Source organism: Sphaeramia orbicularis, chromosome 21 (genome assembly GCF_902148855.1).
Source record: "Sphaeramia orbicularis chromosome 21, fSphaOr1.1, whole genome shotgun sequence".
NCBI classification, from domain to species: Eukaryota; Metazoa; Chordata; class Actinopteri; order Kurtiformes; family Apogonidae; genus Sphaeramia; species Sphaeramia orbicularis.
The window spans coordinates 24,976,152-24,993,787 of record NC_043977.1 but is presented as its reverse complement, the minus strand read 5'-3'; the positions used below and the strand labels follow the sequence as shown (position 1 = coordinate 24,993,787).

General features: G+C 37.4%; 1 protein-coding gene across 5 annotated transcripts; it reads right to left on the bottom strand.

Annotated features, from left to right (window-relative positions):
- Nucleotides 1-2,260: 2,260 nt before the first annotated feature.
- Nucleotides 2,261-16,362, bottom strand: glra2 (glycine receptor, alpha 2). Of its 5 annotated transcripts, none has more exons than XM_030125011.1 (9): nucleotides 15,672-16,362; nucleotides 14,984-15,105; nucleotides 12,855-13,066; nucleotides 11,445-11,668; nucleotides 10,174-10,256; nucleotides 9,946-10,083; nucleotides 9,604-9,818; nucleotides 7,863-8,012; nucleotides 2,261-3,985 (listed from the first exon to the last, which is right to left on the bottom strand). In XM_030125011.1, the coding sequence occupies exons 1-9, from the start codon at nucleotides 15,755-15,757 to the stop codon at nucleotides 3,704-3,706; spliced, it is 1,512 nt and encodes a 503-aa protein (XP_029980871.1). In that variant the 5' UTR covers nucleotides 15,758-16,362; the 3' UTR covers nucleotides 2,261-3,703. The 5 variants fall into 5 exon arrangements, with proteins under 5 accessions (XP_029980871.1, XP_029980875.1, XP_029980874.1 ...); XM_030125015.1 differs by having other exon boundaries at nucleotides 12,999-13,066; nucleotides 15,672-16,358; XM_030125014.1 differs by having other exon boundaries at nucleotides 12,855-12,922; nucleotides 15,672-16,357.
- Nucleotides 16,363-17,636: the final 1,274 nt, after the last annotated feature.

The window sequence follows — 17,636 nt, the reverse complement described above, 5'->3', positions numbered from 1 at the left end:
ATTGGTGGAGTAAGCAAAGTCTGGATACAACATTTATGTATATACTGTTGCCCTTAAAGTTGGAATAATTATGTTTTCAGACACATTCCTCTTTTTATTTAATCACCCAAAGTCCCAGTTACATTTTATCCAGTATAAATCACAATCACTTAAGAAAAGGTAAAAATGTTTTATTCCAATTTCATGGGCAACAGTGTGTATTTAATGACACAATCATCATCTACAATCAATAACCAACCACATCTAGGCTATGGATTACCAAAAAATATTATTATTATTTTCTCATTTTTTGGCTTCATGATATTCAGAACAATATTTTTTTAGGATTTTGCATATCCATTTGATCAATGTTAAGATTTCCCAAGATGTCCATTTGTGCTTTGAGGAGAATTTTATTAATATTTAGGGTCAGATCGATCATTTTATCAACAACATCTGCAGACAGACTGATAATAAAAGAAATCATTAGTTATAATCCTAAATAGATTTCTCAACTACATCTCTGTGGCTGTATCTTTAGCATCTGTACATCCGATTCCCCCCACATACCACAGGCTGTTCTTTACATTTGTGTTGCAGATTGTCTCATGTATCCTCTGAATACAATACCAAAATTATTTAAATACAACCCCCAAATTCAGGCTTAAAAATCATTTTGACATAATCATGTACTGGTATTTTTAACTCCATTAATTTCCCGCTTTTCTCATATACTGGCCTTTCAATAGCTGTGCAGTTACCATGACAACCATCATTTCTCGCCTCTCAGACCTCACACAGCAGCCCCCTAAATCTTAATGAATGATGGAAAGTTGCTTCCCTTTACAACACAATTAAAAAGCTGCAAATATTAGTTTTTTTTTTTTCATTTCTATCAGAGTAAATTTGATTAAATAAGGCTGTTGCAGCCTTGCATATTGAAACAATAATAGTAATAATTCACAGTTATGTAAGGCTGTGTCAGTGTAATGGTGTTTCCATGAGGATTAGTATTATTGATTAGTTTATAATCCTTTTGTTTTGAGCATTTAAAAAGAAATTGAATGATTCAGGCAAGTCCTCGATAAATGTGTCTTAGACAATGTGTTTATTTCCAATCAAAATGAAATTAAGAAACCTAACCTGCCCATAGTGTAATAAATAATATTAGTAGTGGAATAATAGAGATATATTTGGATACCAGGAGCTGCAGTCACTCCTGCATGTTTATCTCTACAAAGGGGATATGGTATATTTTGTTTTGATGTGTGTATACAGTATGTATACAGTACTGTGTTGTCTTAGCTTTGTTGTTTTTGCAGGGTTTTAACAGGCATGCATCTTTATGACCAACAAGAAAAATGTGCACAGTATTAAAATACTCATAAAATTGGTTTCTGTGAATGAAGACCCTATTTAGTGTGACCTCCATTTGTACATCTTCAACTCTCTTGGGTTGCTGTCTGGATGTTGTCTTAAATAATCTTGTGTTATATTGCACACCAGCTTCAGAATGTCCTCGAGGCTTTCATGGTTTTTTATCTTTTTCTTTGTCCAGATGATCTCATATAGCTTCAACAACGTAATTTTTTTTTATCTGAAATGTGTTTTTTTTTTATATATATTGCTTACAATATTTGCAGCATGCTCCAGTTGTACATATAATACAGAGACTTGGAAATGCATATGTGTGGTCATAGTCTTTTTAAAACAACAAACCTTATGGTGGTCTAAGACTTCTTTTTTTTTTTTTTTTTTAACAGTAGTTTGTTCTAATCTCAGGAACAAGAGGTGTGCACTGTGTATGAAGCATTTTTGTTTGCTGGTGTGTGAATCTCACACACAATCATCATATCACTGTCGTGTCTTCTGTGAAGTCGTATTTTCCATTCAATTGGCTGGTGAGGTCTACATGATAGAACCCCTACACTACTGTGTGAAGTCCATTATCATGCATTAATGGAACCTACTGTCACATCATATCTGTGTCACCCCAGGCCACCCAGCGATCCATGGCGTGTGTCACTGCCCCCGACGTTAAAGCTGCATGAGTGGAGACTGTGTTTGTCGTTTCCTTTGATGGGATCTGTAACCTGGTGCGAAGAGGATTTTCATGTGTTTCAGGTATTTTATCAGATTCCTTTTATCAGGTTTTCTTTTTTAATAAATGTCTCCCTCTATACATTTCTTACAGAGAAAGCCACTTTTTTTTATCCAGTTTGAGATTCTGTAATCTGTTCCATACATGCATAAATAAATAAACAAAGCCAGATGCAAAAAGTGAGCTGATTTGTCTTTTATACATGACAACAGAATTGGAAATAAAGTTAATATGGTGCACATTTTATTGATGTACAGGCCAGGAAACAACCTTTCTTACGACCAGCATTGAATAAAGGAGGTCTTCCCAACAGTATATCAGAAGTGCAAGGACCATTAGCTGCTCTGTACCGTGGATGTTTTGCAGATCTGAACTTCACTGTTGAATCCATCTACCATTATGTCACCATTCAGCAAACCGATGCACATCAAGTGAAGGGAAACAGTCCACAGCGGAGGTTTACAAAGTATACAGAGTTTGTTTTTGTTTTTTTTCCTCCATTACAATAAATATTTCATTAGACTAAATCTACAAAAACATAGCTTCAAACTCTAAAACCATACCTAAGATACCTGGTGCATTTACCTAGAATATAAATGAATTTTTTATGGACATGAGCATCTGACAACATTGAGTAATGCAGTGCATGTTCACAGTTTGTAGGTTTTACCTATAGTCTTCCAAAAAATTTACCATCATACTTCACGTACCTTAATCTGTGAGACATATGAAAGTGTATCAGATAAATTACTTTCAATAAATAAAAAATAACTTTCAAAGCATTGGAATGAACATAAATTGATTTTAGGTGACATCATTTGGCCATGAATAGGATTTATAATACAGACAGAGAGAAAGGAAAGAAGAAGAAGAACCTTTGGATATCTGGCAACAGGTAGAAAAGCTGAAATGGATCCGATAGAGCACTGACCAAGAGGAGATGCTTGAAAAAATAGAGAACCACAGCACTTCATCTCACCAAATCTTTGATTTCTAAGGCTTCAGGTATTTCATAAAAATGCACTGTCCAATTCCAATTTTCATCTGCTTTGTTCATGCTCATGCCTGAGACATGTGCTGCTGCCTAATGTTCAGAGGATGCATCCATATGTGCTTATTTTGTGATTTTTGCTGCATTACTTTATAGAAATGGTGAAGAAGTGCCGTGACAACACTACATTATAAAACAGTATCTCATGTCCTTGATAAGAAATACCCTTTTGTTCAGTCACAGAAAGTCTATGAATAAGGGTCCGGCTAAGCTACAATTAGAAATTTCCGGAATGTTTGTTTGTCATGAAAAAAATTTGGTCCGTCTTCTCCAGCATGTTTCTAAGCCTTGAGTCAAAATCTGTTTGTTTTTTTTCCAGATCCTTCAGGAAATTTTATGCAGCAGTACACCAACACCAAAAAAAAGCATCTGAGTCTCAGAAACTGTTCACGTTATCAGAACATGAGCAATACTGTATGACAAACATTATACATTATCCCTGAATGAACAAAACCATCATCACCGCGTTGCCTCTCAATGCACAGGCTCTAATCTCATATCACTGTGCTTTCTGAGCATTTCTCAATCTGAGAAAAAGACAAATATAATGTTATTTGTCGAGGGCACAGTCTTTACTTTTTGTGGATGTCCTCGTGCCTGATGATTTTGTAGGTAACCCAGTAGAAGACGTTAAAGATGAGAAACGCCAGAGGAAAGGCAGCCCTGGAGATTGTGTCTATCCTCTTGGCTCGGTCTACAAACTTCTTCCTCATGGTGTCTATGTCTTTTGGTACTGATGGCTGAGGGTTCGGAGCTGTAGCAGCATTCTTAACAGCTGAGCCGTCTTTCGTTGGCAGACACTGACTCATATTGTAGCCAGCAAAATTAAAGCGGCCTTCACGCATATCATCATCCTGAAAAAAAAAAAAAAGACACACATGAGGACTTGTTTTGTATGTTTTTTTTAAAGACTGAAACTCAAAATTGCCTTAAAGAACCTCCAAACACTGGATTTATATGAATATTAACCCATAAAGACCCAAACATATAAGCAACCAAAAGCATCTACTGATCTAACATGTAAAATACCAGTTGATCCATTAATCCTATCAATCCATGGTCATCAGATATGACCCATTTGGACGTTCAGAGGCTCCATAGTTACCGTGGAGACACCATTATCTTCTACAACATTGATTCACCAGTAAAACCCATGGAGTTGGATCAATGACAGTGGATGGAGACACTGGGTTTATGTTCAGTTAATGATATACTGTATTTTACTGATAAAGTCACTTTTTCTTCTGTTGTAGATATAATAACCCTCAACTTTAACCCTTTCATGCATTAATTATGAGAACCTTAGTTAAGATTTTTTTCTTGAGTGTCTTTATTCCTCCATAGGCATGAAAAAAACAGTGTGATCAAGTTTTTTTGTTTTTTTTTTCATAGTTACAAAAATGTCCATGCATTTAACTTTCGAAATAAAGGCACATGTTTAAAACCCAATATCAGAAAGTGATATGAAAACAATGAAATAAAAAAAAAAATCAGATGTTTTCTCACATTTTAACATATTCTAATGCTAGTTATTACTATTTTCATGGAGATCATATGAAAAAAAAAAAAATCAAACAAATAACAATTGATTAACGCTGAAACATGTTAGTGCAGATCAGGTTTATCCACAACAGCAAAGTTTCAGTAATGGTCTGAATGTCAGTGTATGGGATGATGCATCAGTGTCCACTGTGTTGGCTGATATGGAACTAAAACAACAAAACCCATGAATATACAAGAGAACAGCTGTAGAATAACTGTCCACTGGAGTGACCACTATGCATGAAAGGGTTAATCTGAGCTTTCATGGACATCTACATGATCAGTAAATTAAATATTGGAAAATAGGTGATTTTCACTGAAAAATACAAAACACAAAGCATAATATTAGAATAAATGGTGATAAATCCCTTGAGAAATATTAAAAACAGAGATAAAAAGGCATTTGGGAACTGTCACAAAAGTAGCACTGGGTCTTTATGGGTTAAAGGGATAATTTGTAATATTTTTGTTTGGTATTTGGAGTTATTAGTCTGTATCTGCTCCAAAGATAGGCCTGGCACTATCCACTATTCTGAAAAAGGGAAAAAAAAATAAAAAAAATTCTGGCTTGTTTGATGAGCTTCTATTTCTTTTAATGAGTCATTCTTTTCTCGAGCAGTGCTGGGTACAGGAAGCAGCAACAGTGCCTTTGCCAATAAAAAAAAAGTTTTTTAGGAAAACTTGTTTTGGTGGAACATTTAACCATGGGGAAGAAAGCCATTGTATTATAACAACTAAAGCCTGTGTATTTATATGACTAATCCCTGCAAAAAAAGACAGCACATAAAAAACTTGTCATGTCTTTAGCCCTATTTGCACAGACTAGCGCAGCCAAATCGACATCTGTGCAATTTGGAGTAAACTTTGCTTCCTCTGTACATTTATTTAGCCTATTTTCTTGTCAAACTATGGAGGCAGTGCTGGTGTTGAAGAGCTCTTGTTAGAAATACAAGGAAGTCATGTCACAAATATCATGGGTATTCACTGAGAGAGCAGACTTAAATCCTTCAGAAGAGCGAAACGTCAGAGGATGATGTGATGGATGACATGTACGACAGTCAGGAACATCTTTCGGTCTTTAGTTATCTGTAAGTGGTGAGTCTTGACATCAGAGGAATAATGTCAGTCAGTTCAAGCAAAGAACAGACTTTCCTTGTATCTGGCAAATGCGACACATGAAAAACAGACGTAGGGGGTTGATTTCTAAACTCACCGGTGGCCTACAGATTATACTAGTCCTGTGCAAATAGGGCTTTTGTTAAATCTTGCCATCTTGTCATTTACAATGTGTAGTTCTGGCTTAGAGGCTGTTGTTAATTCATGTCGTGAGGGAGTCTGTTAGCAGAGGGGAAGTGAGTGCTGACTGAATGTATTAAAGGAGGGATATTTTGCTTTTCTTTAAATGGATGTATGCATTTAAAACATTTCCCTGTGGTCTACATATACTGTAAATGCTATGCTTGGGTCTGAATTTTTCATTAATTCAACTCCACAGGTCCATCTTCAATCCTATTTCTGAGTAATGACGCCAGAAAGGTCGTTTTGAGCACTGGCCCTTCAAAATGGAAATGAGCCACTTCACGCCCCGCCCCCTCCAGGATGTTGACTGTGCTGCTCTGTCCCATTCAGCCACTTGTGTTCTTTAATACAACCAACAACTGAACATTTTAGGTAATCGGCTCGAAGTTTGGACATATTTTCAGTTTTTACTACAACCGCTGCTGCTTACCAAGGTTATAATAGTTTAGGGTTTTTCATTATAGTTTAGTTTTATTTAGTTTTGACTTTTTTTTCTCTAATTCAGTGAGTTTTAATTAGTTTTTAGAGCATGTTTGCTAGTTTTTATTACTTTTCATTTTTTTTCTAAATGCTTAGTTTTAATTTAGTTCTAGTATTAATTTTAGTTTTGTCGCATCTTTTATCTTCCTCGCTGTTGTATTCAAATAAATCCCGTACAGGACTCTGCTGCTTTCTCCCAACTTTAGTCTCCATGTTTCCAGGTAGAGTGGGGACGAGAAGATGACTCTAAATGACAAGTGACGAGAAATGACGGATCGTGAAGTGCCATACGGTGCCACTAGCTAAAATTGCTAGAGCGAAATAAATCGCTTTCGTATCAATCCGACATTGACAAAGACAAAAACGAAGAGAATTTTATCCATAATTTTTATAAGTTTTGGTTAGTTTTGTAAGCACACAATACAGTTTCAGTTAGTTATCGTTTTTTTCTTTTAATTATAGTTTTTATTTATTTCAGTTAACAAAAATGTTTTTTCAATTCTAGTTTTCATCATTTCGTTAGTTAATTACGGCGTACTCGGAGAAATGTTCGTCCGAAGTCTTGGCCTTATATGGGCAAATATCGTGACTTAATTAGTTATAAAATGTAACAAATTAAGCAGGAATTAAAACAGGTTGTAGAAATCCACTTGATTTTTGCCAAAATGAATATAAAGATAGCTTTGCAGCACCTGGAGGGTTCAAATTCAAACGTTTAGAACTATTAGGGTCCAAATACACAAATAAATGTACCAAAGACTAATAAAAGTGGGTTTAGCAAAATATGACCCTTTTAAGAGACCTGGAAACTGTAAGTCACCCCAGTGGCCACTTGTGGTACTGCAGAGACAAAATCTACACATTCAATGAGATCATAATTGGATTAAATTTTTTTCTATTGTCAGTTTTTAAGATGAAGATTCTGTTAAATCTTCTCAACACCCAGAGACTGTGATGTCACCTCACTGTGAAGTCTGTGGGTGCGTGAGCTAGAGTGGGGAGGTGTGAGTGATGCTGGTGGCTGACAAACATGGAAGCCAAAAATCCCGTTACCATACATGCCAGTGAGATATTTTTAGTTGAAAGGCTATCATGTTGGAGTTTTTCCACCCATTTTTAATAATATAACCATGGCACGGTGGTGGTGGTAGTGGGGGGGTTCAAACATCACAACTCTCTGGTAAAATGCTGCCCTCCTTTGTTTGATTTCTGAACTTCATTTTTAGATCTTAATTTGATATATTGCCCCTTTAATCCACTTTAATCATCAGATACTTTTAAAACCCATGATGCACTTTAATCAATCACTGCTAAAGTAGTGAAATCTTAATTAACTTGAATATCAATAACACAGCTTTACCCTCCACAGTTTATTAAGCAAACAACCTTGTAAAGACATTGAAAGCCTACCTTTTGATTCCTCCTCTGTCTTCGCCTTAAGCGGAGAAACTCTTTCTGTTGCCTGGAGACAAAATTAACCCCAGCATATTCTAGCAATGCAGCAAATACAAAGAGCAGACACACAGCCATCCAGATATCAATGGCTTTCACATAAGAGACCTGCAAGCAAGTACAAAAAAGTCCTCTGTTAGATCCTTGAAGGTGACAGCATCAGCTAACATGTCAAACAGAGCATGGATCAATACTTGGAGTTAAAATATACAATCCGTACACTAGTAGTTTTAGATCTGCTAGACCTTGTGGGTGATCTACAGTTGCATTTGTCCTCTCCTCCTGTTTTTATTTCCCTCATTATTTCTGTGACATGTAAATCACTATAATTACAGTTACTGTTTGCCAACAAAAAAAACAAAAGCTGCCAATAAGCAGAGGCAAATAATGTCTGCCACATATACTGTAAAAGGAGCACACGATATTATTTTATACCTTTAGCATAAGTTTTGATCTGTCTCATGTGAGGATGATGCTGAAGTCTTCCTCTGACCTTGCCTCTGCATGACAGCTGATTAGCATATACAGAAAACATTTCAGTTTTTGAGGGCTCTTGTGCCATACTTAGGTATTGTTTGTGTGTTTGAATGGAGGCTCTCGAATTTTCTTTAAATATTTATCAGCATATGTGTCTTTCATGTGAGAATCTCTGGTGTGACCAAAGCCTTTTGTGCACAATAATTGATCATTAAGATCTGACTCAGTTCCTGAAGACCCCTTTGCAATATGTGCATGTCAATTTATCCTGATTGAAAATAAGGTATCGTGCACGTACAGGTGATGAGAGCATCCGCTCAGTGAAAACAAGAAGGTGGTTCAATCCTGCCAATTGCAGACATCAGGTTAAAAGTGTTGTGCTTTTATGATCTCTAAAATAAGATCTATCTTTTCAGTAACACAGGCATGAATGAAGAATCAGTCACCTCTTGCCAAGTAATATACCATAGACAGTCAGCTGTAAAGCATCCCTTGTTTCTTTTTTAATGAATTGTTTAATGTTTAAATCCAAATTCAAATTTTATTTATACAGCGCCAAATCATAACAAAAGTTATCTCATGACATTTTACATATCGAGTTGGCTGAAACCAGACTTGAAGCCAATTTACAGAAACCCAACAGAATCCTCCAGGAGCAAACACTTGTAAACAAATGTTTAATGCTTCCGAACAGCAGAGTCTGGCAGACAGGCTTTTAAATTAAAAATCAATGTGTGACTCCCAGCATTATTTCTGATCATTTTTCTAAAATAAGTTAATAATACTGTTGTTTAAAAAAAATTCTGGGATAAAAATCTGAAAATTCAACCACTATTCCTTATAACCAACACAGATCCAAACATTAAAATGAATGTGTGAATATGCTTAAAAGCACAAATACTGTGAAATGTTGAATTCAAATTTAATTATCTTCCTGACTATACCATTGTTAATTTATGTGTGGTGGAAACTGTGCACAGTTCATTCATTTCATCTTCAAATCACAACATAAATAACTAACTTCATCTAAATATTTGAAAGGGACCATCTCTGCATTCTCAGAATTGCATGTCCTCAAAGCCTTATTGTAGACATTTAATATATTAAAATGTCTACAATATTTGGTGCTTCTTTATTTTTACAACATATAACTGAAAAATGTTGTAAACCACACCTACTATCATGCTGTAACAGAAAAAAAAAACTGTTTTTTTTTTTTTACCTTTGGAAGAGAAGCTCTGGAGCCAGAGCTTTGGGTGGTCATTGTAAGCACAGTGGTGATGCCCAGCGCTACTCTGGCAGGAGCAGCATCCATATTAATCCAAAAAGACACCCATGAGAGGATGACTATCAGGAGGGATGGAATATACATCTGGATCAGATAGTAGCCCATCTGTCGCTCCAGATGGAATTTAACCTCAATACAGGTGAATTTACCTGTTACAAGATAGACAAATAGAAGACAGACAAATGCAAGAACCACACAGACATATCATACATTTGTAACAATGGGATAAATGTTAGCTGTATGATATATAGACAGTATGTGTGTGTGGCCTCTAACCAGTGTTGTAGTGTTTGGTGCAGTAACCCAGCTCCTTCTCCTCCTTCATAATGAACTGAGGCAGGGTCAGTCCATCTGAGACCTGCACTGCACCGTTCTCTAACCACTCGAAGATCAGGTCATTCATGGTGTAGCCAACTAGAAACACAGGATAAACGAGTAAACATTCAGTATTCATTATAACACATTTGCAATCTTAAAGCTCTGTAAGAAAAAATCAGCACTTACAGCTTTCAAGTTGCATTGTGCAAGTTTGAACATCCATTGGAAAGTTCTTCAGGTCCATGGGGCAGGACAGAATGAGAGTCAGCCTATGAGGAGTGGCAGAGTCAAACAGTAAAATTACACTCCACTGATGAATATGTGGTACAGATTCTGAAAAACATTCTGATTAAAGTTTTAACATCTTTATAATTTGCCCAAAGCAAGAAAGTTACTACTTGGTTCTTCATAGTGTCAGACAGTTTTGCCCAGATGCTGTTTTTGCACCTAACTGTGATGTCCATGTCACTATTTTTGTTTAGTTTCTTCAATTTTGAGCCATTTCGTTGTCGTTAGAATTGAACATTATTTGCTTACAAAATTGAATTATACATGGTGCGTTTTTTCTCATCTCTGTATTGTGTGCTTCTTTCAGGTGATCGCCTTTGGCACATCATGTTGGATTCCCTTCAGCAGGTTCCTATCACACTTTCATTACTGCAACTTATTGTCTCTGTGATGCATTGTACTCTGCAGTCCCCTCTCTCTGCCATTTCTCTCATGAATGGAGAAAGTGGCTAACCACCTTTCATCTCTCCCGTTGACCCACTCTGCCTCCACACCTGAGCACCGCTCAGCATCGAGCTGCTCTCTAAATGGACTCAAAATTGATCTGCTTTATATCACATCATTGAAGAGAAAATTGAATGCTGTGTATGAGTGAGGTTGTATTAAAATGAAATATAACAAATTTTCATATCTCGTACTGAGTTTTACTCAAATTTTGGCTCCCAGGCCTTTAAAGTGACATCCATCTGAAGTGGGTTACATGTTTTCTGAGTCTCCCGAGAGGTTATTCATGCATACACGGTGAGCAACATAAAGACAGATTTCCATTTTGTACCTTCTCTTTCGATTTTATCTCCACTTTGGATTCTCAGCAGTAGCCCTGGGATTATCTTACTCCCTTGTAATCAGTGTTCTTTCATTAAAATTTTACATTGCACACGGGGATGCACAGTAGTTCAGTGAATTGTGCCATTTCAAAGGAGAGATCCTAACGCGATAAAATCCATTTAGAACTGTTCCCTTTATATTGACAGTCTTTGATGTTTGAGAGGAAATGTAAAGAAGCAGTAAATGAACATGTCCTGGGGTAATCTCAGCTTCAGAGCTTTTGATTCTCTGCAGCATCATTTTCACGGAGACAGACTCTGTTCTTCAGCTATAGTGCTACAATGTGAAATGCAAACCTTAAAAACCGTAAAAACCTTTTATTCTCTCAACTCAATATTCACCTGATGCTGTAGAGAACGGTGCCATCCTTGAAGATCCTCAGCAGTTTATTGTCTGTGGTGACATCATGGAAGTTGGCTCCCTTCTCATTGGCGAAGAAAAGGTCAGGTTTCCATATAGAGTCCAGCATGGACGGGTCCAGGTCGAGCGAGGAATCTGGGTATTTACTATATGCCAGTCGAGGGTCATTCCACTTCTGCCGCAGGAAGATGTTCACTCTGTAATCCTGCAGAGATGACAAGCAGCTTTGCATATTCTGAAGTGCAGTGATCTGGGATGTGAGAATGGCTGGCAACAAGTCTCTATCTGTTTTTAATATTATCCATTACATTACTGGTGTGTTGTCATGGTGACTTAATGTCTAAAATACGTAAATAGCTGTAAAATAAAAACAAAAACATTTACAGATTTATTTTTACCATATATATTCTTGTATTTCATGTCATTCAGTTATAAAATATATTCAACACATGACAAATAATACAATGGAGAATGAATGAAAATGGGTTTTAATGCACATCTGCATACTATTACATAATATTACACACATCTATGTAAAATTGTACATTTAATACATCTGTTCACATGAACAGTTTTATGATTATCTAATGAACAAGTTTTAAATTGCAAAATAACTTTCTAACTTCCTTATCAACTATTATGTAAGTGTCATTACAGAGAGAAGAAGATAATACAAATGGGAAAAACTTTGACAGTGCAGTTGGTTGTAAACTGCATGTCAACAAAAGTCAGTTGTTCATAGTAATTGATATGTCATGATGATGAGAAGCCTTTATGTTGTTTGACATTTCATAAGCATATTGGCGGTTCCAAATACTTGCATTCATGTCTAAAGCTGTGTAATTCCCTGGCAATCTTATGACTCCCAGCTCCTGCACAAATTAACATCCTCCATTCATGATCTAAGTAGTATTATCACTCATTATAAATCCTTTGATCGTGATTAGTTTCAATCGCAGGTTTTATATTCATTCCCCTTTGGCAGCTGGATGCATTCATGCATCACATGAACCCCAGCCGCACACTTACAAGCTATTGGCTGCACTTACAGTGACTTACTAGTTGAGAATTATTATATGAATTATTAAACCTGGACTAACATGAACACAAGGGAAACCACAAACCAAAGCAAAAACCCAATAAATGTTTGGGTAGCAAGTGAGAAAACCTTATTTGTGCCTGTTGGATGTAACATGAACCTCATGGACCCGCCAATAAACTATATTTGTGAACAGTAGATAGTCATAGCAATGAAATGTTAGTAATGACAAATGTAAAAAACAAACAACAAAAAAAGGTTGATCAGTTTGGCTACAGCAAGATGATTCAGCCGTTACTCCAGAGCAGGGGGCGGGGCTTTAGAAAATGTCCAAAAACCACACTCAACTCACCATTGTAGTTTCTGCTATAGAACCAAAGCTGTTGATAAATATGTTGCAGGTAACATTAACTGGTGGACCTGCAGGTTGAGGGATAGATAACACATTGACACATTGACACAGGACAGAAATCAGCCAAAATGCCAGAGGACTCACCATAGTTGTCTCTGTGACAGAGCCGAAACTGTTGATAAAAATATTGCATGTAACGTTTACGGGGGGACCTGTGAAATGGAATGACAATGACATGACAGGAAAATGCCTTAAACCATATCATCAAGGGCGACTGGGTTTGGGGCTGTGAAGATGTTTCATCAGGAAATTTGGGTCTGTTGGTTACAAGCTGCTGTTTCTCTGTGTATGTCAACATGCATTAATACAAAGAAGCAGTGTGTTTTTATGAAAGCTCCAAGAGAGGATGGAGGCATGGGAGAGGGTTATTTTTAACACCAGATACAAAAGAATCCATGTGTTTTAGTTGAGAATGATTTTCCCTATAATCCATTAAAAAGCAATTAAATTCCATATATCTGAATATATCAGAGTGAAAATATAATACAATCATGCAACAATGACTTTAGAAATATTGTAGGGATATTCAGCAGATTTCATATTGCATTCTCTTGTCTTCCAGCAAATGTGAGATACATGCACACCGATACATACATGCACCTAATTATTTGTTAGTTTCGACAGCAAAAGAGGATTTCCTAACTGAGACAGTCTTAAATGAAATTATCCAACACACTGGGTGAGCAGTGTTATTTCAACTCCACAGAGAGTAGTCTGAACTCAAATCTTTTTAAAGTCAGTGCAAATCTTTTTTTTCTATCTGACAAGTGCAGTTGTAAGCCCTTCCAGTGCCCTTCCACTGTGCTTTCCTCATCAATATTGCATGGAGCTTGGTATTAATATTTGCCTCAGTTTGTCGTCAGGTAGCTACATTTAACAGCAGAGGCAGAAAAATAAAGCAGTACTTCCTCACAACAAACTCAGCAAGGAAATCTAGGTCAGTCTTCAGAAATACAGTTCAACATTCACTTCAAAGTATGAGTAGCAGGTTTGCCACGAAAATCATCTGTTTACATCACAGTGGGTTTGTGCAGAAGTGCCAGTTTTTTTTTCTCTATAAGGTGCAAGACTGTGAGCAAGACAGGAAACTTTATGAATAACTATTCATCTGCCTTAAAAAAAGACAGCAAATGCACAAATGTAAATCCATTTTTTGCCTTTTGATAATCCATTTGTGCCCCTTCTTATCTTTGAGTTTGAAACTGTTGCTGTCTCCTCGTAAAATGCCAGCTGGTCTTAAACAGACCAGCCTCACAGCTTAAGGTCATTCCAGCTTTTTTCTTTTCTCACAGACAGAAAAGAAAGATCTGGGCCATGTGTTTCTGTGCTGCTTCCTCTGAATCCAGCAGAACATTCTCAGTGACTGCCTGGATGTCTCAATGACCGGAATCCCCCCAAAAACCAACAAATCCCATCCGTCCTGACCCAGCGTGGAGTGGGGCCTAAGCCCCGGTGGGCCAGCCTCTCCTCATTTAACTCCACTGTGGTGACAGATGCCGTGTGTGTCCCCAACATCACAACACAACAAGAAAGGAAGTCAGTTGCCTGCAGCCTTGCCATGGGGCCACCATCCATCATTTGGCCTGTCATGGTGGCATCCTGTCTGCCACAAGTACCATTTAGCGACCCTAGAGTTGACTGATGTTTACAAGGGACTTTTTTTGTCTTTTTCATAATTGCTATTTAATGGATTCTATCTGTTAGTTTAACCCAATTAAAACAAGCATGTGTTGTTCTAAAAAATGGGGTTAGATTTGTGCATATCTTCATTCCAGCTGCGACAATCATGTTACTGTCATGTAAAATGATTGATTGTTCTTATCAAAGAACTGGCAGCACAGTATCATGGCAACAGAGAGCAATCAGAGTATCTCAGATCAGCAATAATGTTAAAGTCTGGTGTAAGGGGAAAAACGGACATAAGTAAATACAGTAAAAACAGAAATCCGATGGGTTTAAGCTTCACTTAAATCATCAGATGGTGAGGTGATGACATTGTGGTTTAGGGGGAAGTGAGAATCAGAGGTATGTGAAGATGATCAATGTGACGAATTTAGTGATAAACAAACCTTTAAAATTGGGTCTAATTCGTGCATCATACCCGGACGTTCGACCCATGAGAGAGTCCAGAAAGTCTGACGGAGACATGTTAGAGGATGATCTGGAATCGTGCTCCTTGGCATCCGCAACTCTGAAACACACAACGAGAAGAAGCACTTGGTCAGACACAAACCACAGCTCAAACACAGGAGAGAGAGAAGTGATGGGCACGCACAGGAAAACTAAAAAATGCGTTAAAGCGCACGCATGTAACAGACTAATCTTGCGTAATTTCAGCAATGTGGACAACACAGTTTTCTGTCATATCATCCTGGAGTAGATATTATTAGGAAATGATATAATTCCATTAAAAAATAAATAGAATGATTGCTGTGAAGAAAAACGACATTTAAAAACACAGCTCCTATATATGCGTAAGGACTGGCCAATTAGAAACTATACATTTGCACATATGAGTGTTTTGTATGTATTTTTTTTTTTTTTTTTAACTCAATACAATCAACAAAACCCATTCACGCTGCTTTAATTAGGTACTAAGTAACTAACGTCGATGAAATCACTCAAGCGATCCCAAACTTGATCCCATGCAGAGAAAGTAATTGTTTATTTTGATCCGAGTAATTATTTGACTAGACTGCCTCATTTTAAGCGATAATTTGCTTTCAGTCTGTGACATCCATAAATATGCTGTCTTACCTGAAGTTGTTTGTCTCCATGAAATATGTAAATAAAGCTGCCAAAACCTTAATAAAGCAGCGATTCATTCCTGGTGGTTTTCTCATGTGCTCACTTCCTTATTTCTTCCATATGTTTACATTGGTCAAACACATAATCCAGATAGGTATTTCGTTTTCTTCCTGACCAAGTCGTGAGCTTTTGGGTTCTCTTGTGTCACACAAAAATACAGGAGACATTCCTCAACGCAGCCAAAGATCATAGTTTAGTTTTATGAAACTCTGACTCCCAAAACCAGATTTCTCATACAAGAGGTGTGAAGAAACATCAGCCCTGTGGACCAGACGTTGCTAAACTCCAAAAGACATCGGCTGGAAGCTCTGTGCTTTAGTGTTGTTTCTAGGCTAAAAAGTCGGTCTGTGAAGATAGCCCCGCTTGTTACTTAGGAGGAGAGATGTTTCGTAGGTGGAGGTCCATCCTCTGTTGAGGAATGGGAGTGGAACGCCTTTTCTCATTTCAGCACTTGGACAGCTCCCGGTTTCGTTACGCGCAAGCGCAAGGCTTAAAAGTGGCGAACGTGAGTTGATTTTTAACAAGTCCAATAAAGGAGGGACGTAATCAAATGAAACCTATTTATATATAGTTCTTTGTTACATAACAATTTGCGGTAAAAATAATACCTGTCCTCTCAGGAGATCTGCGTAGCCTATGTGAGAAACTCCCGGTGCGCGCAGCTGAGCACTAAGGATCAACTGGATTTATTACTATTTTCTCCTTTTTAACTAGACTAAGCTATATAAAATAATTCAGACCCTCAACCCGAAAACACGCCTTCACGTTCCAACGCATATTCATGGTTTAATTGATGATAATTATGTTGAATCCTGCTCATTCTGGGGTGTATGACATAATTCACTGAGTTCCACTTTGTCCTCAGATGGATTTTTTACACAATATGCTTTTTTTTTTTTTTTTTTTTTTGTAAGGGACGGGATCTGATTTTTGTCTGTTTAGAGCAACCTACATCCTCACAAAAGTGTAAACAAAGGACGCACCAACAAGAAGCCACTGGGAGAGTATTTGGTACCCCGGTTGCCCTGGAAACAGATTTCCGAGGCACATCATTGGAAATGCTGAAAGGTTGGCCTCCCAGAGCGAGACGGTGGAGAAGCTGAGTGACAGATAGAGACACGGACGGAGACGACTGAAAATATAGCCTACTACAGGCTTACTAAAGCCTTATGGGAAGTAGAAGATAGGCACTCAAATTCAGCAGTTTATAATCTATATTTATGTATACATGGTCTTGGCATCGATACTGTTGCTTTATGGGAACCTGGCAGTGTGAGGTTATGAGTGGGCTGTGAGGCTGCATGGACCACAGGCATGAATGACTCATTCCACATAAACACACGGACATGTGCTGTGGAAGGAACAGCTAAACTTAGTGAAGGGAAAAAAGTATTTCATTCACATCAAACCCACCACCACATGTTGTGGGATTACACTTAGGGCAACACACACCTCAGCACTGACACGCTTTGGGCCACATTACACTTAAGTCTGACACTTGGTTACTGACCAGTTTCCAGATCATCTTGGTCAGTCTCAGCCTGGGGACAAGTCACTGTGTCCTCGTCCTCCTTTAATGTGAGGTCCAAACTACAAGTGTCACATTATATCTTTTGACTTGCTCTGGTCTAAGATTTAATATGTCATTAGAGGTCTTGTGCATGTTCTGCAGTTCGACCCCATAAATACTAAATGTCCTGCATTAATTATTTACCTGAAGGCATTTACTGAATATTCACACTCGTTTTTAAATTAGACAAGGGAAACAAAGTGTGCGTTTCCGCACAATGAGCAGCGCATCATCTCAACTAAAAAGCTGAGCAGCTGATGTGAATGTCACTATGGCTTATCAGAGACAAAAATAACATGTATGGGATCGTGTGAAGTTATTTTAATGAATACATTTTCTACTGG